This window comes from Urocampus carinirostris, chromosome 3, assembly GCF_059441175.1.
Source record: "Urocampus carinirostris isolate Australia breed hairy pipefish chromosome 3, RoL_Ucar_1.0, whole genome shotgun sequence".
In the NCBI taxonomy this organism is placed as follows: domain Eukaryota; kingdom Metazoa; phylum Chordata; class Actinopteri; order Syngnathiformes; family Syngnathidae; genus Urocampus; species Urocampus carinirostris.
The window spans coordinates 36,956,242-36,982,635 of NC_142351.1; the positions used below are offsets into that span (position 1 = coordinate 36,956,242).

The 26,394-nt window shown below is 37.9% G+C and overlaps 1 protein-coding gene across 1 annotated transcript; it reads left to right on the top strand.

Annotated features, from left to right (window-relative positions):
* The first annotated feature begins 487 nt into the window (after positions 1–487).
* gabrd (gamma-aminobutyric acid type A receptor subunit delta) lies at positions 488–25,077 on the top strand. Its single transcript, XM_088331682.1, has 9 exons — positions 488–925; positions 14,326–14,441; positions 17,907–17,974; positions 19,028–19,248; positions 20,634–20,716; positions 20,796–20,933; positions 21,313–21,468; positions 22,630–22,841; positions 23,920–25,077. Exons 1-9 carry the CDS (start codon positions 846–848, stop codon positions 24,241–24,243), a joined length of 1,398 nt encoding a protein of 465 aa, XP_088187808.1. The 5' UTR covers positions 488–845; the 3' UTR covers positions 24,244–25,077.
* Positions 25,078–26,394: the final 1,317 nt, after the last annotated feature.

Genomic DNA, 26,394 nt, shown 5'->3' on the forward strand with positions numbered 1-26,394 from the left:
CTTATTTTTGTCCCATATGTACTCATAAAGAGAGCCATGCTCGTAACCTTGCTCGTAAGCCTTACATTCCCCTGACCTAACCCAAACCGTATATACTTACAGTACTTTATTCTTTATCCACTGGATATATGTTTTGACTAGAAATGTATGAACGTCACAACAACACGAGCAGTTGTATTAAGTACTAAGGGTGACAAGACAGACACAATCCTATCTAATGGTGATGATTTGTTTAGTTGCAGCGCAATATTACATAATGCCATATTATGATAACCTAAAGTTCCATATTTAAGTCTATGAGGCCAGATTGAGTGTGGTGTATCGAAGCCAAACCCGGCAGGGAGAAGAACAGATTAGTGAGACTCTCTCTTTCTCCCTCTCTTTGTCTGTTTGTCTCTCTCTCTCTCTTTCTCTCTCTCTCTCTCTCTCTCTCTCTCTCTCTCTCTCTCTCTCTCTCTCTCCTCTCTCTCTCTGCTGGAGAACAGAACAGGAGGAAACTGCACTGCGCCGCTGTCAGATCAGCTCATCGCAGTTTGCTGCGGCTCTTGTGCGCTTTTCCTCCAGTGCGTCTTCCCCTTGTACGCCCTCGGATGATATGGTGCCATCGGCATTACACCATCACCTGCACCACCACCATCACCATTGCCATCATCAACATCATTATCATCCAAATCATGACCGTTGCATTAATTTCCATCTGCATCAGACAAGCACTTTTACTTTGTTGTCCCTTGCATGACTGGATAGCAAGGAGGGCTCTTTTTAATGACATTTTCAAAAAGGCCTTGGGGTTGATTTTCCATTGAGGAGAAACTTTATATTTTTCTACTCCTGTAATACTGTAAATGTGTGTGAGGATGGATCTTTCAAATTTTCTGCTCAGTATTCTGGCGGTGCTTCTGGAGGGGAGGAATCTTTTCACTCGGTGAGTTTTAAATTCATTCCCATTTAAAGGTGTTTGCTGATATTTACTGCTGAATGCATCAAAAATCGTGAATCACAAAAGGCTGATATTATTAGTTAGTTTAGGTGTGTCCTCTTTTTGTTCTAAGCGTATTAAAATTTCTAAAAATTGATGCATTTTTTATGTCTGAGGTCGGATTTTGTTAGGCAGGAATTTACCTTTTGAAGGTCTACACAATGTGTTAAATATTTTTATTTGAAAGCAAATGGGAGCTCCAACAAAAATAGCAGCATTGTTTTTGGCAAAAAGCGATCATATTGGCGACTAGTCTATAAATACACACAAGCAGACACACTACTGTTTTGTTACTCTTCAAGAAAAAAGAAAAATGTTTTATGAAAAGAATGTTGTCAGCATTAAAATTAGCATTGCATAACTTCATAAAAATTGTAAATGAGCGGCAACTTTGAAGCATTTTAATTCACAAATTTAATGAACAAAAATTGCCCACCCACATTTGCATTTACATTTATGTCAATGCGAGCACCGAAATAAAGCGGTATAAATTTACCTAAATTAAATTCAGATGTTGGGGTAGGCTTTTCATGGGATGGTTTTGTTTACTGGTTAAAGCCTGTGGTCTTTAATTTTGTTTTGACAACGAAATTTACACTTACATTTTGGCCAGAAATGTAAAATGTAGGCTTTGTAGTTACACAACATTATAGCTCCTCAAACCTGATATCATGAAAATATAAAATGAAACATATATTACATGATTATACTTATTAAGTGTTAAAGTATTTTTTTATTCAACAGGACAATATTTAATTTTCTTTTTCAAAATCACTGAGTTTTTATCTTATATTATGAATATTATTAATAGAATTAGTATGTAAGGTAGTGTTGTGCTGAGCATCTGCAGATACAGAGTGAGCAATGCAATTATCATGCCTCCTGGTAGAGGGCGATAGTGAGACCAAAGGTTCTAGAATTAGTGATAGTATTAACGAGCTAACAGCAAGTCAAGCCATCCAGTATTTCTTTTTCTGTTGCATAGACTTCATTTATAAGAGAAGGTAAGACAGTCACAAGAGGACTCATTCACGACTTGAGCAAGTATGGCCATAGAGTAAATAAGTAAAACGTGTTTTATCTATGGTACGGCTTATATATTGGTTTTTTCGCTCTGCCATTCAAATTATGAATAGGATGTAGGTTAATTTATTTGTAAAACTGACACTAGACACAAACCCCTCTGCATTGGTGTAACGGTCCATGGAGAATTGGGTGTAGTGTGGTCTTCTATTGTCATTTTAAATACAACACCTAGATAAACTTTTTGTTTTGGAAACGGTGAAATTCTACAAAATACTAATAATAATAATAATAATAATAATACCCCGCGACCCCAATGAGGATAAGCGGTACGGCTAATGAGATGAGATGAGATAATAATAATAATAATAATAATAATGATAATAATAAAACAATTTAGAAGTGTTGTAAATATATACATGGTTGAAATCAGTATAAAGTTAGCTTCTCTAGGTAATTTAGATAGATAGATAGATAGATAGATAGATAGATACTTTGTTCATCCCCGAAGGGAAATTCACATTTATATGTATTTGCTCACTTAATGTAAGTCAATTACACCACAGAACCTACAGTCTACGTTTCTACTGTTCTCATGGAAGCAACAACCCAATTTGCACAATACATATGCATCGGATTAGGTGACTTCTTTGTTATGGAGATGAATGCCAAATGAGGTGGACAGGTGCACCCACAAGTGGTGGCTCACAATGTCCTAATCAATAGGGGTCAAACACTATGTAATGGAGGACAACAATACTCTAATGTGTAAATAGCAGAGTTCAGCTTTTACAACTTTGGTTTGATTGAACAATCGTGTGTATTCTATGTAAGAATAGAGTATGCTGAAGTAACCCTGGCTCTGCAAACTGCACATGACCTAGTTGCACGGTTTAGGAAATTGGTTGTTAACCTTTATTCATTCATTCTGAGGTGTGTTTTTTAACCATGGGCAAACTTACTCAAGTAGTGCATGAGTCCTCTTCTGACTAATTTTATTTTTAATTTTTAGCACAACTGTTTTTACAGTGTAGCTTTCTTTCTCTAACCTACCCACCGAAATGTCTCCATGTACCCCCGGGGTATAATGTACCCTCTTTTTGGAACCTCTGGTGTAGCTTTTTTGCAACAATTTCAGAGCAATTGTGTGGTCTTACAAAATTGAATTCGTTGTGACACTAGATCAGTGCAGCACGGCGGCGCAGTGGTTAGCGCATGTGCGGCACAGTTCATGTCTTGGGAACCTCCTGCGTGGGTTTAAATCCAGCTCCAGACTTCCAGTTCAGGGTGTCCCCTGCCCACTGCCCGATGATTGCTGGGATGGGCTCCAGCACCCCCGCGACCATACTGAGGATAAGCGGTGCAGCTAATGAGATGAGATGAGACTAGATCAGTGTTTCTCAAGTTTTTAAAAATAAAACAAAAACTAAGGCACACATTTTTGTTGAAACACACCGCTTTGTTGAGGCATACCGTCCTTCGAAAATTTAACCCCAGGAGAGTTTTATGTTTTTTTTTTTTTTTTTTTTTTTTATCCCCAATTATTGTGTCAACAAAATTGACAGTATAAGGTTTTTCTTATTCGTTTTGATTAATATGCTGTAATTTTTCTTTATTTCTATATTTTAATATGTTTTTAAAGTTTTAGCCCAATCAGGTAAGTTAATCATTCTGGGATACCAGCAAAATTCATTTTGCTAACATAGTTAAGGTAACAAGACCATCTTGATTAAAAAATATTAACAAAGCCCTTAAGTGAACATCTAATTTGAATAAACCTTTTTATTACACGGGTAAAATGAATGTCATAGGATGAAAAGTATTCCCGCGGTTTATCACATGATGCTCTGGTGAGGTAGCTCTCGTTAGGATTTGATGGCAGATGAGTGGACGTATGTGGGGGAAGCAGGAATTGGAGGCAGGGGTGCTAAAAAAAGAAGGTCATATTTAATAACAAAACCAGGATCAATGTAACAACAAAAAGTGTCCCCAAAGTAACTTAAGAAATGTCCAAACAAGAAAACCATACCTGTCAAAGTGCACTTAAAACGAAAATGAAATAACACAAGCGATCAAAAGAAACCAGAACAAATGAACTAACCTGACATGATGGTGGTTATGAAAATAACATTAAAACAAATGGAAATACAAATGAAAAATGACAAGGTTCTCACCAAGCATGCTTGTCCAGACAGTTATTTATAAGATAGATAGATAGATAGATAGATAGATATATACTTTATTCAGTTCAGACGCCAGTTGGGGCCCTCTGGTCGTCAGAGGTGATGGAACATAATTCCCTGGTGGTTTGGCTCTATGGATTTCCACTGTTCACATTTTCTTGTTTTTTACTTCTATGCAGTCACCAAATTATTTTCTTCTCAGTAAAATGCAATGCTTAGGCTGTGCTCCTCAAACTCGCTGTATGTCACCTCTCTCGGATCGTGCTTAAAGTTGCAGCCTACCCACATCACTACAAGCGCCTACCATCTGTGAAAATAAAAACTCCTTTCTCACTTCTTAATTTTACAAAAAGTTTCATCTGGCAAACGTTTGGACTTTGCAACCTTTTGCTGACCCAGTTGTTGTTGTTTTTTTTTTTTTTTGCTGCTTCACAGTCACTCACCTTTAAATTCAACTTCTCAAGTTTGCATTTGGGGGCAGCACGGCGGCGCAGTAGTAAGCGCTTGTGCGGCACAGTTCATGTCATGGGAACCTGTCGTGGGTTCAAATCCAGCTCCAGACTTTCTGTGCGGAGTTTGTATGTTCTCCCCGTGCTTGCGTGGGTTTCCTCCGGGCACTCCGGTTTCCTCCCACATTCCAAAGACATGCATTTCAGGTGAATTGGCCGGTCCAAATTGTCCCTAGGTGTGAATGAGCGAATGAGTTGTCTGTCCCTGTGTGCCCTGCGATTGGCTGGCAACCAGTTCAGGGTGTCCCCTGCCCACTGCCCGATGATTGCTGGGATGGGCTCCAGCCCCCCCGCGACCCTACTGAGGATAAGCGGTACGGCTAATGAGATGAGATAAGAGAAGTTTGCATTTGATAGTATATTATTTTTCTTGTATTGGGGAGTGTGGTCGAGAGCAGATTCTAGGGAGATTCTTCAGAATACATCATCCACATTAAATCAGTACAGTGCATGATTTTGAGTAAAAGACATATGCGGGTGAGAGTGTTTTATTATTTCTTTCTTTAATTGTGACCCAGGTAAAAATGACATTATTGACACCATAAACCCATGAGTGCAACAAATGCAAAAATACAAGATAGCCCGGCATCAGATTAAAAATAAATATAACAGTGATGCTAGTGGATGTCAGGCTGTGACCTCAGAGATAACCACCAGATGTGCACAGTCAAAGGCTGTCTTGTAATTTAGATTCAGTAGATGTCAATGTAGGATGATGAACTGTTTTGTTTAAGGTTAATGGGACAGTTCGTATTTTTTTGACCGTTGCTGTTGTTGTATTGAATGCTGCATTTTAAAAACTAGTGCTAAAAAGCAGGTGTAGAAATACAAAAGACAGACACTCAATATTACCATAAAGCAACATTTGTCTTCAATTTTTTTGGGCCAGTCGTTTTTTAGTATTCAGGTATCCGAAGTTGTTTTTTTCCACGTCTTTTTTTTACCTCTAGGAAACACTAGATGATACACACTGTCCCTTTAAATATCAGGAATTAACACATTCCGAATTTATTGTTTACATTTAATGCTAAAATGTTTTATTTTTTAATAATCCACGCAGTGTATAAATTTCAAATTGTACAAAGTATTGTCTGGATAATTAATCAATTAAAAAGCAAAAACAAAAAACAAATACAGTAGCAAAAAACACCGAACAGTAAATGAATCCGACATTTATGTCTCCTTTACAAATGGACATTAGGTGGTGCTAGAGATCCTGACTCTCTGCCTTTTCCTCGTATGTTGAAAATTAAGGCATCATATGTAGCCGTTACCCAACTAAACGCTTCAAACCATTTGTCATTCCCTACGATTCATCAGTGGCTGACAGATTCTTCGTTCCTGCTGAACATATGTACGGCTCAAATCAGATTAACCAAAGGCGAGTCGAAATTTGCTACTGTTCAGTGTTCATGCAGTACAATTAGGCTACATGACAGTGGAGACTTCAATGTTAGCATATTTGGTTAGCATGCAGCGACACGGTGCAGGGGTATAGGGTTCAATTCCAGCTGCCGTGACCTCCCCGTATAGAGTTTGGATGTTCTCCCCGCGCCTCACACATTCCAAAAACATGCATGTCCGGTTAATTGGCTAGTCCGAATAGTCCTAGGTGTGAATGAGCAAGTGAGTTGAGTGTCTCTGTGTGACCTGCAACTGGCTGAGAACTTGTTCAAGGTGTCCCCTGCCCACTGCCCGGAGATGGCTGAGATGGGCTCCAGCAACCCTGCGACTCTACTGGGTATAAGTGCTCCAGAAAATGAATGGATGGGCTTATAAATTGACCCCCATTGGCATCCATGTTACTTTGCATCTACCAATCAAAACTACAGTCTACTGTAAATTTTAGCTTCTGTGTATAGGGATTCAATAGCCTCTCTTAGAATCAATTTACATCTGATTACATCGATAATTTTGACTATACTATTAAATGTATTCACTCTAACAACATGACGACTATTCTTAGTTAGGGATTAGAGTTAAGGGCACTACAATCGGGGTATCGGACTCATTTAAGCCAGGAGGCTGCATGGTAGAGAAAGCATCCTCATGGGCTGGTAAATTAATGACGTAAAGTGTGCCTTAATTGGAAGGCTTGGGATCGTTTTAGAGGCTCACAATTTAATTATGATTCACTATGATCTAATCTTCTGTAGTGTTTATCAACTGTTCATTTGTAAAAAAACAAACAAACAAAAAAAAAAACCTAACAACAATTGAATTCATTTCTACTAGTTTATTGAACTCACGGAAACTCATGCAGACTATTCATGGACAACATATAATAAATAACACATGATTCAGATATTTCATAGGCCAGTGAAGAAGGCCTTGGAGACCCTAATGGTCATCCAGTGATAGGACGTAAGCTCAAATACACTTCACAGGAATTGCTTTTATACACATTAGTAAAGTACTAAAAATATCAACAGACTTTGCTGTCCAGAGACAATTAGAACTACCATTTGAGTGTGACATTGAGCCCTGCTTCTCATCCGAATTAGAAAAATCTAACCTGTATAAAAACACTACATACTAAAAAAAATAGTGCTGCATCAGTGTTATATTTTACAGGGATCATTCAAAAACATTCATTAGTGCCATTAGCAAGTGCCTGTTGTTTCATTCTATACAGGCCTACAGTCAAGCCATACATATAAAACTCTGAAATCTTAAGAAGTCTGCCAAGAACTAATCAAATGCCAGTAAATTATACATTTGAGTACAGAACCTACATCCTGATGTATTTCATGCAGTGCTAAAAGGTAATGCCAGCATCAATATTCTTAGAGCATTTGTTTAATATGCAGATTGAAAGTATTATACAGAAGCCGATAATTGACACAAGCAGATTATTGATGGTTATCTTTTTATGTACAGTAAATCGTTTGCTCATTCGCAGATGGTTAAACTTAAAGCCAATTCAATTTAAATACAGGTTCTGAGTGAAAATCGTGGGCCTGTTTTGTTGTTACTAGAAGTGCCAATGTAATTAAAGCCCTCACTGCTTTTGCCGCACATCCAATTCATCCAAAATGTTGGCTGACATGCATGCGGCTGAGGATGCATGCTTTCAGAGAGAGGAAGAGCGGAAGAGAGGAAATTGACGCTCCCACCTTTTCGTCATGGATTGAGGGGGGCAAACGTTTAATGTGCCTCCCCTGGAGAGCAATCAAATGCCTTAACCCGTGGCTTTGAAGAGAATCTGCAGTGCCAAAGCAAAAGTGTAAGCGCATTACGTCATGCTGTTTAATTAAAATGTGTGTCTAAACTTTCAACGGATATATAATTTTTATAACTCTAACAATAGCGTACTCAAACACTTTGTATTGCAAGTACACTTGGGAAAAAAGGGTGCTTTTGCAGTATCTTTACGTTTATTTTTAAGAGTTAATATTTAATATAAAATATTTCAGGAAGCACAAAGGTTCAATAAAATTACAATTCATCTGAAAAAGTTTCTAACGTTTTTTTTTCACTCTACATCCATAAACATCATGCTTACAACATATTAAATAATGCAATTATAACAGTAGTCTATTATCCAAATTGATCAGAGGTGTAATCCTTTGGGTAGGTCAAGTTGGTGCTTTTCCGGTACATCAACACTTTTTGGACAACCGAGAGAAATCTCAGTTCTTTACTGTTTTTTTTTTTCACAAAATGTAAAAACCTTTTTGAACAATGTTTTTTGTGGATAGGTTAATTGGTAGGGTGATTAGTGAGGGTGTTTTTTTGAAGTGACCGGTTGATGAATTATTGATCTCAGAATCGCGACCCCCCTTTATTGTGTAAGTTTGAAGCGACAGTGTGTATTACCAAGAGCCTAAGCGCCTCCTGGTGGTAAAAATAAATAAATAAATAATATATATATATATATATATATATATATATATATATATATATATATATATATATATATATATATATATATATATATATATATATATATATATATATATATATATATATATATATATATATATGTAACGACCCTCAATCATGCGCGACACAAGGTTTCACAGTCACTCAGTTTATTGCCTGCATTCAGTAAACAAAACAATACAAAAGTCAGGGCATCTGTTCACGATTGCAATAATCTTCAGCGCGATGCAAATTAGCTGAAGCTACGGCAAGCGCTGAAGCCCATAAAGTGCCAAACGAAAAAGACAGTCGCAGACGCCCATGACATAACAATTGAATGAGGTACCGGAATATTAACAGTAATACAACAAAAACACAGATTTTATGAGAATTCAAAAAAACATTAAAAACAATCAAATTTCAACTCTCTCTCTCTCTATATATATATATATATATATATATATATATATATATATATATATATATATATATATATATATATATATATATATATATATATACAAGATATACAAGATACTTATAGGGTGAGAAATTAGCATTTATTTCAAATAACATTAGGCTCACCGAGAGCGAGTTGACACAATTGTCTGCCATTTTTCTGCTACGGGTACCCAAAAACCCAAACATTTCATGGATAGCTGGCCCAAAAAAGAAAAATGGTGCAGTCCCCCTGTAGTCTTCGCAGTTTGTATTCTTCCTTGTGCTTTTTAGCACTCTTTTTTGGTTGCACTACAGAATACGATGACATTTAGTGGTAAAACAATACACACTGTCCTTTTGAGTACAGCCCATGTAAATTATCAATTAATTCATTTCTGATTGATAGAATAGAATAGAATATACTGTACCTTTATTGTCATTGTTACAAAATGGGTTAACATATTGTGACAACGAAATTGGGCATGACACTCCAGTTTTACACATTCACAGTGAGGTATGAGCCAAGAAGATAAAGGAACAGAGAAGATAAGGTTATAAAACAAGGGGGATAAGGCTATAGTTATAATTTACATGGTATTTACACAAGAAATGTCGGCATGTGGGATGTTACATACAGTGTTGACGTGATACCGTTGGTATCGTAAGGGTTGTGCAATATTGCATTTGGTGCAAAGTCATCATAGTGCAAAAAATAGTCAGCATATGCATTGGTGCAAACATAGACATCATAGTGCAGAAAAAGGAAATGGTCAGACATTGTGCAAGGTGAGCAGTAAACGTAGTGCAGTCGACATGTGCAAGAACATAGACATGACTAACATTATATTCGTATGAGGTAGTATTGGCACAAGTTTTCAGTTTTTTTGTGCGGTGTCTGTTTTGAGCAGTGAACAAACATAGTGCAGACAGCATGTACGTGAGTACCATTTTACATTCATGTGAGGTAGTTTTTTGCAACAGTTTTCAGTTTTTTTGTGCGGTGTCTGTTTAGGGTGCTAATGGCTGTGGGGAAGAAACTGTCTCTGAGTCTGTTTGTTTTTGCTTTGTGTGACCTATAGCGCTTGCCCGGAAGGCAGCAGGTCGAAGAGGTGGTGGCCGGGGTGAGAAAAGTCCTTGATGATGTTTTCTGCTCTGCTGAGGTAGCGAGAGCAGGCAATGTCCTCCAGACTGGGCAGAGAGCAGCCGACGATTCTCTGGGCTGTTTTGATGATAACTGATGATATTTTCATATGAATGTTTCTTATTTTGTTTTGGATAATAGTTTGTGTTACACATTTCAAAATGATATTTGAGAACAGTAAAAAAAAAAAAATTGGAATCACGGGTTATCTTGTAAAAACACAGAGTCACCCAGGCCCTATAACAGCAGCTCCTGACCTTGAGTAAATTTAATTTGAGACCCCTTATCCATCTGAATTATAATTTAAAAGCACATTTTTAAATAGCCAATTTTTGACCGTGAGTACAGAAAGCGAGACCTCTATATTTATTTAATGAATTAGTAAGTATTTAAAAATGTTTTCCATTCAATATATATTTTTGTAGGGCTATATTTAGAATAATTTCCATTCCAAGCTTGGATAATTTTTTTTGTATCGAGAAATGTACAGCATATATGAATTTGGGAAGAAATTAATGATGATAATTTGAACAGTTGCTACAAAAACAACTTGTCCATGCTTTCGGAAAATTTAGTAGTGGTGAAAAAAACAAAAAACATACCTAGCCAGAGAGTGATTTTTGCTCACAAAGTAATGTGTGGTGAGAATGCCAGGCATGTAAGCTTCCTGTCCCTTTCCTCATTTATTCTGTGAAGGGAACGCCGAATGCCTCGAGTCTGTACTGTACCAGACTTCAAAAAGGTAGCGTAACAAGAGTACACACTCCCAAAAGTAATTTTGGGGCTCATTTCAGCACGAAAACAGCTCTAAAAATATTAAGAAAAATAGATTAATCAATCTGTAATAAATTATAAAATATAGCAAATAAGGAAAAAAAAACTTAAATATTAGAGTAGAGAAACTGATATATTATGATTCAGATTCTAATACGTGTCTTTAACCTTTAATTTTCTGACCATGAACTGTTCTGAACGTGGCTTTGTACAACAAATTTTTATGTAAAATACTACTCGGGTGACATCTGATGACATAACATAAAATAAATACAATCTCGTTGTGTTTTATAACCGTTTTCATTTTGCAGATAAAACATGTCTAACGCACATGGCTTCAAAGCAGAAACTCCCTGAAATTCAAGAGCAAGCTACATCCATTATGTATTAAAGGGACAATGTGTAATATTTAGAGCCTCCTAGTGGTACAAAATACCTTCATTCAGTAAAAAAGGCAAAAAAACAACTATCACACCAATGTTAATTTTTATAAATATTCATAGGTCCATGAAGTTGTATTTATTTTACATAGCGGAATCGATAGATAGTAGTGGCAGTTGTAGGACTCCCCCCTATGTTTGTTTGGTATTTTGCTGCTACGCTGTGCTCATTTAAGACAAGTTTTTGCTCGCATTTGACAATACAGTGCCATTTAATGGTCAAATATTAGACAATGTACCTTTAGGCTTTAGTTCAACACGATCCACCCTTCTGGGGAGAGAATCCATATCCAATTCCTAACATTAAACTATCATTAAGGCGGGGACCTCAAAATATCGCCCCGTGGGCTGCAACTGGCCCTGGGGTTGCACGTTTGAGACCCCAGTTTTAAAGACAGAGGGTGTATTATTTAGCAACCCCCGGTGGTGAAAACAAAACAAAAACAAAACTTCATTTGAAAAAAACAAAAACAATTTTCATTTAAATGACATGCAGAAATACAGCGGCTGGGTAGTTATCGCGTCCGAGGCACAGTTCTGATGTCGTGGGATCAAACCCAGCTACGAGCCTTACTGTGTGGAGTTTGCATGTTCTCCCCGTGGTTGCGTGGGTTTTCTCCGGGCACTCCCACATTCCAGAGTCATGCTTGTCCTGTTGATTGGCCGAACCAAATTTTCCCTTGGTGTGAATGAGCGAATAAGTCATCTGTCTCTGTGTACCCTGCGAGTGGCTGGCAACCGGTTCAGAGTGTCCCCTGCCCACTGCCCGAAGACGGCTGGGATGGGCTCTATCCCCCTTTGCGATAAGTGGTGTGTATAATGGATTGATGATACGCAAAAATATATAAACTATCATGTAAACATGCATTTTTCAAATACTTGGCGCTCTGTAAAATATCATATATTTGACATAAGATGATACGTTTTTTTTCTTTCATTTCAAAAAATCTTCACCTTGGCAACTGGGCTAATTGTAAGTGACTTACAGTACAGGAGCACTATACCGAGAGTCTGGTTCAGTGTGTGTGACACTTTCTGATTACTGCAAGCTCATCTTGGCGGACTCAAGCCCGTTTGACCTTGTTTTGTTAACAAAATATCCCACCGAGGCAAAAATGACTTTACAAGTGACCATTTCGAAAATCAATCCAGCAAATATAAAGCAATTACCGTCATTAATTTGCACTATGATACCGTTTTTTTTCCAGACATGGCAGTTATTGCCAAGCTAAAAATACTGAATTTGCTCACTGAAGCCATGATGGCAGGAACACAATTTCTTTGCTTTTCATGTGAATGATTTGGTCTTTTACCCCCTGGCTCGAGGAGTAGAAAGTCACGCTGCAGGTGCAATGGAAGGGAGGTGACTTTCATCCAATGCTCTGATCGTTTTGCAAAAGTCACTACCATGTTTTCCCTTGACCATGGCATCACGCTTCGATGTTTCTGATGAAAAAATAGGACTGCCTGTCTGATGTTTGCTTTCATTTCTTTTCTGCAAGTCGTCCTGCACCAAAGTCAGTCTGTCGTGAGAGGTTGAGTGGAAAGCCATTGTTGAATATGACTCCCTAGTGACTTGGTGGAGGGGGACTTGACATTCTGTCAAGAGCAACAAGATGCAAAGTGGGCTGTTTGCAAGGTCCCTCTTTACAGGATGAGAAATGTACAACGCAAAACTGACCTCTAGTGGTTTTAGATCAACACTGCAGTAATATCACATACCTCATGGTGCAGAGTTTGGGAACAACTGCCCCCACCTTTTTCTTTTTTTAGATTTGATCATTAATTAACAAAATGGAACAATAAACTATTTGCACAGAAACAACAGCATCATACAGTAATACAGTACTTTAATATGTGCCCAAGGGAGAAGGCTGAAGTCGAAGCTTTTAAGTTCTTAACTTGTTGCATTTTCTTCCCTTACAAGGGAAGACGGTATTCAACATGAAAACATGAAAACCTGAAACCAGAACCTTACCCCACAAAAGAAAAACTAAAAACAAGAACTAAAATTTCAAACTTCCAATAGTATTGCCAATGACTTGGATGAAATATAATAACAAACTAAGTCTTAATATACAGTGTTAATATTCATGCATTTGTCCAAAATAAGTAAAATACGTAGAGTAATTTCTAAGGTAATATTCTTCATTATTCAATAAATAAATAGCTTTTTGTGTGGCCCTTTGACTAATGTTGTGCGAGAAGAATGGACCTTGAAGTTATGGATTCCCCAGAGACAATGACTGTCTGCTCTGCTGGGAACAAGCGTTGAATGTGTTGTTGGGCGTTGGTGCTTACTTGTTTTGCATACTAATAGGGATTTGGGATTCACTATACTGTATATTCAAAATAGAACATGTTTTATAAACAGTTTGAATGTTCTTTATGCCCATCGATTTGCACAATGCTAATTTCTTTCTTCTTTAATCGAAAAAGCAATTCTATATTACTCTCATATGTCTTTCCCCAAATCTCTATACAAGAACTTAAATGAGGCAACATTAATTAACTGTACATTATATGAAGTTTTTGGGGTCAAATATATTTCTGCATCTTCTTCCAAATTCAATGTCCTTTGCTATTTTGGATTGTATGCTAATAAAATGGGGTCTCCAGCGAGTATCATGGCTAATACTTATTCAGAGAAACATTAACGCTTTAACTTTTTCTATTTGAACATTACCTATTGTTATTTGTATTTCGTTGTTGGACTTTCCCAAACACAATAACCTTTACATTTTATACATATAAAAGTTTGTTTTTATTAAAGCATTATTTTATTTTGTTAAGTTCTACGGTCATGTCTGCCTGCAATTCCTGTAGATTTGTACAGGGGCCTAATATTCTAGTGTCTATAATCTGTGTTATAAGCAACTTTGACTTGTGTATGTTTAACTTCTTTTCCACAGGTAGCTGCTAATTTATTAAAGAAAACTGCTCTGTTTAATTTTCTTATTATCTCCTCCAGGGCCATGCTGAGTGACATTGGGGACTATGTAGGTACAGACATTGAAATCTCCTGGTTACCAAATCTGGATGAGCTCATGAAAGGCTATGCCAGAAACTTTCGCCCTGGGATAGGAGGTGAGTATGAGATCTACTGCTGGTGGCATTGGATTCCATTTCATCCACTAACATTTACAGCCATCCTTAGCATAATTCAACTTAAGATAGGCCAAAATGCTCTTTCAATAGATGTATTCATAACACCTACAAAATGTAGTGGACATGCAAAAAGTGATAATGAGGATGGAAACATGCACTTTGCTAAGAATGGCTGCACAATGTGACCTATCCAATGACCACGCGGATAGATTTCTCAATCTCACAGCTTAACTCAGTTGAGCAAAGGTGGAAATGTGGTACCTGTCATGCACAAAAGACCATCATCACACGGCATTCTGTTCTCAATGCAGTCTGATGAATGGAGCATTACAATATAATATCAAAAAGATTTCAGTTAAGTAGTGCCATTCCTTTTTGTCTTCCCATCTTAGTGGTTCTCAACTGGTCTAACTTTAGCACCCAGAATCCCAATTTCATTACAAGCCGTGACCCAAATCAATAGCAAGATTTAACTTCTTAAATTTATTGAATGAATGGATTTTGGAGTTCAGATCAGAGATCGTTAGAATGTATTCCCGTTTTTTTTCTAAATTTCAAATGATAATATCCCAATTATTGCTCAATTAGTTGCCTTTCCCATGGAATCCAAAACACTTCCCTTCAGTTGCTGCAGCCATTTTTAACTTACTTAACATGGACAGAAATGAAATGTTGGCCTTATGCTTTCATGTTGGAGCATCTATCTGCACAAAACACAAATCACCATAATATGGAATATTACGAGCAATAACACAACAAATGTAAGTTATAGTGTAACTTTTCAGAAATGCCTATCACTGCAGGCATGAGAAATGTATGCATTTTTGAATCTCATACAGACGCTCCCCTATTTACCACCATTCAACTTACGCAAAACGGTAGATACGATCATTTTTCTCCGGGATGTCGAAAAATATCCAGACATTGCTGTAAGTTAAATTTTGTATTGTGTGCACCTTTTTCCGAGTACAGGACAATACTGTAGTGCTTCTTTCTCACCCAGCTTCCTTTTCCTTGTTTGTGTGTAAACATTCTATATCGTCTATGTCTATACTATTTCCAGCGCGCTAAGAACTTTGACATTTTTATTGTTTAATATCTCGTGCATCCATTCAACACGGTTGGTGTAATGTGTAAAGAAGAGGCGCGTTGTTTCTTTTGAAACGAAAGTAGAATAAGAAAGGTTGATGCGGTTAATAAAATGGTCAGAACACTTTTTGCCACAGAGGAGGACCTCTTGAAGCGCATCTTCCAAAAGTAAGTTAAACATTATTTATCTTTATAGAGCATATTTTTTCAATGCCTTTTTAATTTTTTTAGTACAAAACAATACAGGTTACTTATATAAGCCTTAAAAAATACTTATATAAACCTTAAACATACAAAATATAGCACTGAATCAACTTAACGGTACATAAAAATTCAACTTACAAACTATTGTCTCGTTCGTAAGTAGGGCAGCGTCTGTACATGTATTGAATGACATTTTAGGATGAGGTCTGTTTATCTTTTTATCGAACAGTGTGTAAAAAGGGTTCACCTTCATCCATAAATCGATTTCATCTTTGCAAACAACAGTGGCGTCATGAGATAATTACCCAAAGGTGACTTTCCACCTGGTTAAAGCCTCTTCCTAAACAAATTTTAATATTCTATTACTGTAAAAAATCTAGCAGGGATGTGAATATGTTTCAGCATATTTCATGGAAAACATGAATTCTTCATAATTCCAGGGCACCTTCTCTCCTGCTATTTCAATTATTCCTTGCATGACAGATATTCAATCAGATAAAACCAGAGGGTGCTGTAAAATGGCAATGCTGGTAGGATATGTATACAGCAGATATATTCTCAGTGGGGTAAGGAAATCTATATAACTACATGTCAATTTAGTGGCAGAAAACCTCTACTAAATGTGATTCAGTTCTTTGATAGCAAGGGAATGATGCAGTATGTATTTTCGCTCTTTATCATGAAAACTAAAATATTTTACTGCTCTAAATTGACGATAGACTACTCAATTTTCTTTGCACTTTATGAATCAAAACTTATAATGTAAATACAAAATTGTAGAATTAAATCAGGGGTTGAAACTCAATCTACTAGTTGGCTGCTGGAGATAGAGAAAGGGCGAGGTTGGGCCAAATCATGTTTTCCAAAAGAAAAGCTCCGATAAAAACATTCGACTGGTTCCAAATATATATATTTTTAAATTTTCTTCACAATATCTATCTATCTATCTAACTTGGTCATATCCCTCAAGAGGGGTGACTGACAGCAAGACACACACATACAATAACAAGGTAAATAAAGGGGAAATAAACAGCAAAAAAACACACAAATAATTTTGGACCATGGCCAACCCAATTGCCTAAACACTCAAACAAGTTAGGCACCTCGGCACCCAAGTTGGTCATGCTTTCGTCCCTCTAGATGAAATAGGACACCAGAAAACGGCCATGTCACTCAGGTCAGGGTGACACAACACACTCTTTTGTTCAACAGCAGGGCCCAAAAGCTTTCACTGGTTTAACCCTGCTGCATCATACAGGTGCCCAGCCCATCCTCAAGAACGCGCCCACAATCCCACTATCCTTTCACAACACCTCTCCACTCCTTTCTATCACCAACAAGAGCTCTAGCTTTCATTATATTTAGACCTCTTTCCTGCAGTGCACTCATAACACCATCCATCCACGTCAATCGCGGCCTTCCTCTTGGTCTCCTTCACAATATAAGATCTGAAATTACAAAAATCATTAATCAATCAGTAATAAATGGATCAATTTACATTGTACTTTCATATTAAGACAGGGGCCTTAAATTATCATCTCAAGAGCAGCAACTGGTCTGCGGGCAAGGGCTTTGAGACAACTGTTTTAAATCTTTAAAGGGGCATGTCATGTTTTACCGCCAATTTTAAACAGCAACTTCTAGTAAAGAGATTATAAATTACCATAAATCATGCACAGAATATTTAGCTAATGGAGTTTGACTTTTTCATGTTGGAACGACCATATACAATTACATAATGTTCAACCTACATGGCCTTTATATGTTATGCATCGCAGAGCTCCCACGCTAGTTTGTGCCCTAGAGCCTTGCGTGTATGCTTCATGATTATCATACGGCAAACTGCAGAGTGAGAACACAGCCACGTGTTTTTATTGACGTGCTAGTATGTTTTGCAATTCACAGTACTATATGTGTGTGGGTGTGCATGAATGCCTGCAGAAGCTTATACATTGTGAGCCCATGAAACCTTGGTGGTGTTTATATCAGCTCGTGGTGTGATGTACCACTTTGCATGGTTCAACTGGATAATACCTAATCTCTGGCCACCGTGGGCGTATTGAAAATGTGGGAGGGAAATTTGATGTACTATTGTAGTGTGTATGCGTGTGCATGTGCCACTTTGCTTTTTTCTCACAATTTGCCCTGCAGGTCCACCAGTAAACGTGGCCATGGCGATTGAGGTGGCCAGTATCGATCACATCTCAGAAGCCAACATGGTAAAGTTGACATTTTTCTTGATGCAGATACTCATTCTCAGCGAAGATCACTCACGTGCTTTTTATAAAATTCGGATTTGTATTAGGGCTTGAGAGACACATTTTCCAGATTGCGTTTTTACTTTTTGACTTTTCACTTTTTACATGTGCAGAATGCATGGATGCACGTACTACAAGACCTTATTTTGCTTTCAGTGCTATTTATCAGACTTAAGAATCATATTCGAAAACAGTGGGGTACATCGTTTGATGTATCCTTTAAAGTTGAACGTATAATATTTTCGCTACTAAGTATGTGTTGACAATGCCCAACTGAGTTCAAAGAGCCCTTATCATTTGTTACCACCATGTCTATCTGCCCTTACCCTACTTTTAGCAAGGCCGTTGAACCCGCAAAACACATTTGGTAAGACGAAAGAGGGGCAGGCGGGAATGGAGGTTTGGGAAGTGACTTTATGCTCGTCATCACAGTTTTTTGCAGCATGAAAACACTACAAGTAGGAAAAGGTCTGTTTCAAGTACAGTCCAAACGTCAACCCAAACCCCCCAAAAGATGAAAAGTTCATTTATTTGTCATGCAATTGTGGTAAGTGATCAATATTGACTACTTAATAATTGCACAAACATGATAATACACCAAGAGACATTTCCATTTTTTTCTGTACAACAGGCGCACCGGATTATAAGGCGTACGTTTTTCGGCGTGTTTTATACTGTAGTCCTGAAAATATGGTACTTTCATTTGCAATTGCCCTTTAATATAATGTCAAATGTCACACAATAAAGTGTGTGTGTGTGCATATATATATATATATATATATATATATATATATATATATATATATATATATATATATATATATATATATATATATATATATATATATATATATATATATATATATATATATATATATATATATATATATATATATATATATATACAGTATATATATATATATATATATATATGTGTACATGCCTGTTTATTTTTTTGCACTGCTTTTGCATGTATACGACTGAGTTTTCGTGTTTGTGTGTGGTTGTTGGCAGGAGTACACCATGACAGTGTTCCTTCGGCAGAGCTGGCACGATGATCGGCTGTCCTACAACCACACCAACAAGACGCTAGGACTGGACAGCCGCTTCGTTGACAAGCTCTGGCTGCCCGACACCTTCATCGTCAACGCCAAATCGGCTTGGTTCCACGACGTCACAGTGGAAAACAAACTGATTCGCCTGCAGCCCAATGGCGTCATCCTATACAGCAGTCGGTATGAATAGAATGCCTCAAGATTAGAGAGCAATTTTTTTGTTGCTGCTTTCAAATGTTTGCACTTGAGAAAGTGAGAGAGGCCCCATTTTTTATGCGGCAAAGGGCGAATGAACAGTTTCTATATTAACGTCTGAAGTTAACACTTTTTCATCTGGAAACATCAGCGGATTCTGCAGCAGGGCTGCAAAAGAATCACCACTGTTATAAAAGATGCATGCGATTACTCCATGTTAAAACTGTAGCCCACTGGGCATCAGGAACAGTTCAGAAATTTAAATACAATTTTCACACTTGAGTAAGTTTAAATATGTAGGATCTTACATATATTTATCAGGAAAAAATGGAATATGAGGCCATCTTTGTTGTGGTCTTGCCTTTAAAAACCACAGAACGAATACATTGTAACTAAGACAAAAGATAAGAAAGAATGTTAGAATAAATAAGCAAAAATATTGGAGACTGGGGCAGCACGGCAGCTGACTGGTTAGCGAGTCCGCGGCACAGTTCTCAGGTCATAAAGGTTCTGCCAGTTAGGGGGTAGTCTGCAAGAATTCCCCCACCTACTCCCATGTCCTCAAAAATAAGGGGTTTTCTGCAGGCTCGGCCCCTTGCATCTGGTTTACTGGTCTGTCTCAGGCTGGTTCAACTTTAATAGCTGCGGGCTCAAGTCGGGCTGGATTTTTTTAGGCCCGATCTTACCTCTACACCACTCTCTATGTGAGGCTCATATTATGTAAAATAAATGGAAGTATTTGAAAAAAATTCATGTTTATGTGTTAATTTATGTATTTTTGCTTATTATTCAAGCAATATTTTTTTTTTTTTAAATAACGTTATTTTTTTTACCACTAGTGTGAAATAATACACAATGTCCGTAAATATTTAGAACAGGAAATGGAATAATGCTTTTCCAAATTAAATCATAGAATAGAATAGAATAGAATAGAATATGCCTTTATTGTCATTGTTACAACATGGGATATGCTGTGACAACGAAATTGGACGACTCCAGTTCCACATTTACAATGAGGATAAGGAAACAAAGACACAAAGGAACAAAGAACTAACTGACTTTGTTGTCCTCGGGGTGGGGGGGTGTTGGGGGGGTGTGAGGGTCAAACAGAGTTGCCGGACACAACCGAATGTTTGATCTTACATTACACATAGTACAGCGTTTTTCCGAATTGCTCAGTCCACAATTGAATGGATTTGGGAGTCCACAATTGAATGGATTTGGGAGTACAGTCCATAAACATGCCCGATTAATCATTAATCATGCTAATCAAGATGAATAATAGCTTAATATAATTGCACAGTAACTTTTCTGCTAAGAACACTAAAACGTGGTCGAGTAATAGATGGATTTTACTCACGTGCCTTCAGGATTACCTCAACAGTGGCATGCGACATGGACCTGACCAAGTATCCCATGGATGAACAGGAGTGCATGCTTGACCTGGAAAGCTGTAAGATCCACATTATCACATAATAATTTTCCTCCTCAATATTTTTCCCAAAATATACTTATCTTTTATCCCTTTTTAGATGGTTACTCTTCAGAGGATATCGTGTACCACTGGTCGGATAGTCAGCGGCATATTCACGGCCTAGACAAATTGGAACTTTCGCAGTTCACCATCACAGACTATCGCTTTGTCACTGAGATGTTGAATTTCAAATCCGGTGAGTCTTCGTCTTAGTAAAAGCTCAGTTTCAAGTGTTTTTTTGCATTTTGTTGTGCGATGACTTTTGCCTTTTGACGCTTGGTATTCTTTTTGAGTGAGTCCTTTTTGCTGTTATTGTCTATGCGCCGAAGGAATGATTTTGGGCTTGCTTGTGCTGAGCCACACGGCAGGATCAGGAGATGATAGCATTTGTAGGTGTTTAGCACGGATGTTGCTTTCTCCAGCAGCTCACGATTAAAAGATTTGACTCAACTCGAAATTCTCCGACATCAGCATGTCGGAAGAACAGCTGACTTTCAACTCGCAAGACGATTTCAGAATTGATAATTAGACTCTTCAAAAAAGCAATTAACCACTGGTTGTCTTTTTCTTCTCAGCGGGAAGGTTTCCGAGACTCAGCCTTCGCTTCCAACTGAGGCGCAACCGAGGAGTGTACATCATTCAGTCCTACATGCCTTCCATATTGCTGGTTGCCATGTCCTGGGTGTCCTTTTGGATCAGCCAATCAGCAGTCCCGGCTCGAGTTTCCTTAGGTTGGTATTAGGGTAGGACAAGTCAAGGAAAAAAAAATGGATTCAATAATTTGCTGGGTGTTCCAAGTACATACTGTATTATTAACGATACACAAAAACAATTCTTTATGGAACAACTTATTTACAATAACAAACGTAAATACCTTACTTAAGTTTTCTTAGATGAATAAAATAAAATACACCACATAAGACTAATGTGAGAAAAACAATAATCTGCGAAAGTAAAGTTTTCAATTAGCATGTAATATATAAAAGGATACTGTGTATTATCTGGTCCCTGGATCAAAAACGAATGCTAAGAAACATAAGAAAGAATACAAACTACGGAGACTAATTTTACCATATTTTCACGACCATAGGGGTGCACCATGTTAAAAGGCACAGTCACTGTAGCTGGTTCTATTTCTGTATTTAACACATACACAGGGCGCACCGCTCGATAGGGTGCCGCAGCCCTCTGCTCAAGGCCGCCTTCCAACACAGACAAGTGTATGTAATTGGAAAAACAGCGGGAGCAAACCTGAGTTGGGTAGTAGTTTATTTGAGTATTGATTACAAAGTAAAGCACAAAAATAAAACTGAACCCAAAAAATATTTTTTACGAAACAGTTTCAGTTTTAAAATATTTTTCGCCGGTTATTCATAACATATCCGTTAAAACCCTCGTCCTGTGTTTCTGACTAGAACAGCTTCGTTAACTGTCCATTAAAGGGTTTGCGTTCTTTACTTTCAGAGTCACGTTCAGAGTAAGTTTTCCGAAAGCTTTGACAACCATATATATATATATATATATATATATATATATATATATATATATATATATATATATATATATATATATATATAAAAATATCTAATTATAATTTCTTAAGAGCACACCGTTTGATATGCATTTCTAAAATAACATTCTAACATGTTGTTACAATCTATTGCCAAGTAAATTTTTGGAAGTAAGGTTAAATAGAGTCAGTCAAACCATGTATTTTTTTTACTAGAAAATCAGAATGACCCAGCACTGCTGAGCTATTTTCAGAACAGGTCCGCAGGCATTTGAGCTGTCCTCAGGGGACACTCCGATGCCCGCGGGCACCACGCTGGAGACCTCAGGCCTAAAGAGCCTCCTCTACATGACCTTGTTGTCAGAATGTGTTTTTGCAACAGGCATCACGACCGTCCTCACCATGACCACCCTGATGGTGAGCGCCCGCTCGTCCTTGCCTCGAGCTTCAGCAATCAAGGCCCTGGACGTCTACTTCTGGATCTGCTATGTGTTTGTCTTTGCCGCATTGATCGAGTACGCCTTCGCTCATTACAATGCCGATTACAGACTCAAGGAGAAAGCTAAGGTGAAGGCCAGCAAGCTCAGTTCGGAGGTAAGGAACCTGTTGACCGTTTTCTTTAAGCCCCCGTTACTAAATGCTAAAGGGTGATGTTGTGAGTCTTGAGTACACCTTCAAAACACAGACTTACACCATCAAATTAAAATGACCTTGACCACTGCTGTGAACTTTCATTGCATATTAAGATGATGTAAAAAAAAAATTATATCAATCAGAGATGATTATTTTTCTATAATTTTCCTGCTTACTTTAATAAGCTTTTTTCCAGATAGTCAAAGGGTAGGCCAGTTTTTGATTTCAGAGCCAATATTTGACAAGCATTTTTCACCCTATGTTTGTGTCTGTATTTATTTGTTTGACTATAATATATTGTTTGCCATCCCACTTGTCTAAACAGGTCTATACTGATTTTACTGATCATATTTGCATATCTTTCAACCTCAGCCAATTGCTCCCTTTATTAATGATTACAAATCCCCTTGATAAGCAATAATAAACCTTACAAACACAATGCGCCACCTATGTACTCACAGTAAGACAGGTTATGTAGTATAAAACCTGAGATCATTTGTGTAAACAGGTTTATTTATTTACCAAGTAAACACAATTTCTTCTTTTAGGATCTTTCCTAGTTCTTTCCCCACTTCCAGTAACTTTAGAGTTACCTATTATACATAGCGGTATATTTTATTTTTACCATACAAAAAATGTTAAACGGCGTGCACAATTTGGAATGATCAAAAAACATAAAACGTAAGGTAATCGTATACGTTGACATTTGAGGTTGTGGAATTTCTGGAAGTTGTAGGTGACGGCGGAACCGATTTTCGTTAAAAATGTATACTTTACTTTAGGTCTCCGCCAGTGTCTTTACCTTGGTTTTGTGTCAAGGCAACCCCTATGGATTCCAACAAAAACGATAAGCACCTACTTTATGGGCTCCTTATACCCTCCAAATACAATCTTCTTTTGGCCAGGGAAAGCCTGTTCATTTTGCCTTTTGCTTACAATAACGAACAACTTCAAATTTAGACTCACATACAACTTTGTGGGCTCCACTCCAGATCATTTTGTCTTCAGCGTCCTTACACTTGTCTCTGTGTCCCTGCAGTCCATTGTGAAGAATGGCAAACAGGCCATGGTTCTGTTCTCCCTGTCCGTCACCGGTATGAATCAAGGCGTGGTCATTTCCAACCGCCACGGCCGCGCTCAGCGCTCCAGCAACGAGATCCCGGGGGAGGCCGTTTCAGAAGAGTCAGAACCCCACAAGAGGTCCAGGCAAATGCGAGAGAGTGAAGAGGAGAAGAAGAAGTGTTGCTCCAAATGCGTTTGCAAGCCCATTGACGCCGACACCATCGACATCTACGCACGGGCCGTATTTCCTTTTACCTTTGCAGTAGTCAACGTGATTTACTGGGTGGCTTATACCATGTAGAAGGGAAAAAATATAATCTGGATGGCTTCCATCCAGGAATGTGTATATATGATCGTGCCGGTACTGTGCCATGTCGACGATTGCAGGCCAGTTCAGCTGAAAAACGCTGCGGGGGACACGAAAATTACTTTAAAAGGACCTTTAAAGGGACTGAAGGACTGATGGGACCTTTAGGTGCAGTCCCAGACCCAAAAAGTGAGGATGCAAATGTCACATGGTCCTGAACAGCTTTAATAAGTGCATCAACTTGCTCTTGCTCGTACACCTGCAGTAGTGCTCCCCCCCCAAAAAAAAACAAAGAAACAAAAAAAAAAATAATCATATCTTGCAATTGATGTTAGCTTAGTCCGACTCAGGAGTGAGCAAGAACAACTAAATTAGGGGTCTCCAACCTTGAGCACGCGAGCACCAGAGTCCCCCATAAACACAGCTGAGGTGTCCGCGGACCTGTTCTGAAAATAGTTTAGCAGTGCTGGGTAATTGTAGTTTTCTAGTAAAATTATTCTTTTAGTGCACAACTGAGTCTAACCTTACTTACAAATAATAACCAGGTAATAACATGGTACAACATAGTAATAACATGTTTTTGTTTTTGAAATAACAAAAAGCAGCTCTCAGCTTGAAAAAGGTTGGAGGCCTCTGAACTAGATGATGTTTTCCTATGACTCTGCATGGATGTAAGCTCTCTCCTCCTGCGCCATTGCGCCTATCCCTGTTGAAGTACGACATATAATTCTCTCCCAATTTTTTGATTTTCCGATACATACGTCTGGAGCGTATTATGGCTTTTTTTCAGTGCTGCCAGTATCCTTGCAATTAAAGCACTTCTATTACCGTATGTCTCATTGTGTGTTCACATCTACAGAAACAAAACCCCCCCAAAAAAACTTTAGGGTCATGTAGGAACAATTAAATAAATCAAGAGAGTTTGTATAGACTTTACATTTCAATAATTCAACAAAAAATAGTCAAGTAGGCAATTTTGGTGTGTGCCATATTTATTATTAAACATATTTCATTTTATACCGGTAAAATAAGAAAGATCATACCTAAAAACAACTAAATTGTTTTACTAATCTATCTATTGTTTAACCAGTAGGCTATTGGCAGACCATAATTCCTAGAAAGATAAAATGTAACAATATTTATCTAACAGCTCCTTTAGTAGATAATTTTCTCAATTGTAAAGATGCCTTTTTGTACGTTACATGAGAAACAAGGTTTATTTCACAAAAAAAAAAAAAAAAAAGACGCTTAAAAAATTCAGTCAATGGGGTGACATTTTATATTCTGTATTCTTTATGTGTATCCTTGACTGCTTTGTAACAATTTGAAATTATTGAGAGAAATAAACCCTACTAAGATTTTGGGGTGGCCACTAGCCCAATATCACAATGGACTAAGTCGTCATCTGCATCTTTAAAACCAAAGCACATTGTAAACTTAATATTTTTTCAAAATTTAAAATTAATACTTGTGGATTATTCACCACTTTATTTTACTGCTGCTCATGTTGTTTTAGTGCTCATGTTGTTTTAGTCATAAATGGCGTAGTCTTGTATTTACATTCAACTTTTATAAATACAGACCATTTCATTTTGTTTTGGGACCCATTTGCCTACACTCCCTTCCCCACTGTTCTTCCCTTTTTTAACTATCTTTGTTAGCTAAACTCATATGTTGTCATTAGATTATGCCATTGGCCACTGAAAAGTTAATGGCGTTCCAAAAATGGCCTCAGGACATAGCATGGCTAACTCCTTCCTAAAGGCCCGGTCACACAGCCTTTCACGGGGGTATCGAGGCTGAATCACGGCCAGAAATTTCTGCCCGTGAAGCAGACACTGTAGGACGCTTTGAGATCGCGATACAGACGAGATACAGCAGTGCTTTACACGCGGTAAGAAATTCACACGCGGTTGGCCGCGCGAAAAACTTTTGCGCTGCTCAAAACTTTTGCGCTGCTCAAAACTTTAGACCACGGGTAACCGCGGGCGGCACACGTGGTACACACGAGGTAAAGACACGGTACGAACGTGCTAGGACGTGCTACGGCCGCGGCCAAGACGTGGTTACACGCGGGTAGGACGCGAAATTTTAACGGGTAATCGCGGGTGGAGCCCGGTCATAGCACGTTTGTTCTGCGCCTGT

Bases quoted from the DNA above. Each gene is read 5' to 3' on its own strand.
- gabrd (XM_088331682.1), top strand. From the start codon at position 846: ATGTGTGTGAGGATGGATCTTTCAAATTTTCTGCTCAGTATTCTGGCG. The intron at 20,934-21,312 runs GTGAGTCTTCGT...TTTTCTTCTCAG, and splicing joins GATGTTGAATTTCAAATCCG to CGGGAAGGTTTCCGAGACTC. The intron at 22,842-23,919 runs GTAAGGAACCTG...GTGTCCCTGCAG, and splicing joins CCAGCAAGCTCAGTTCGGAG to TCCATTGTGAAGAATGGCAA.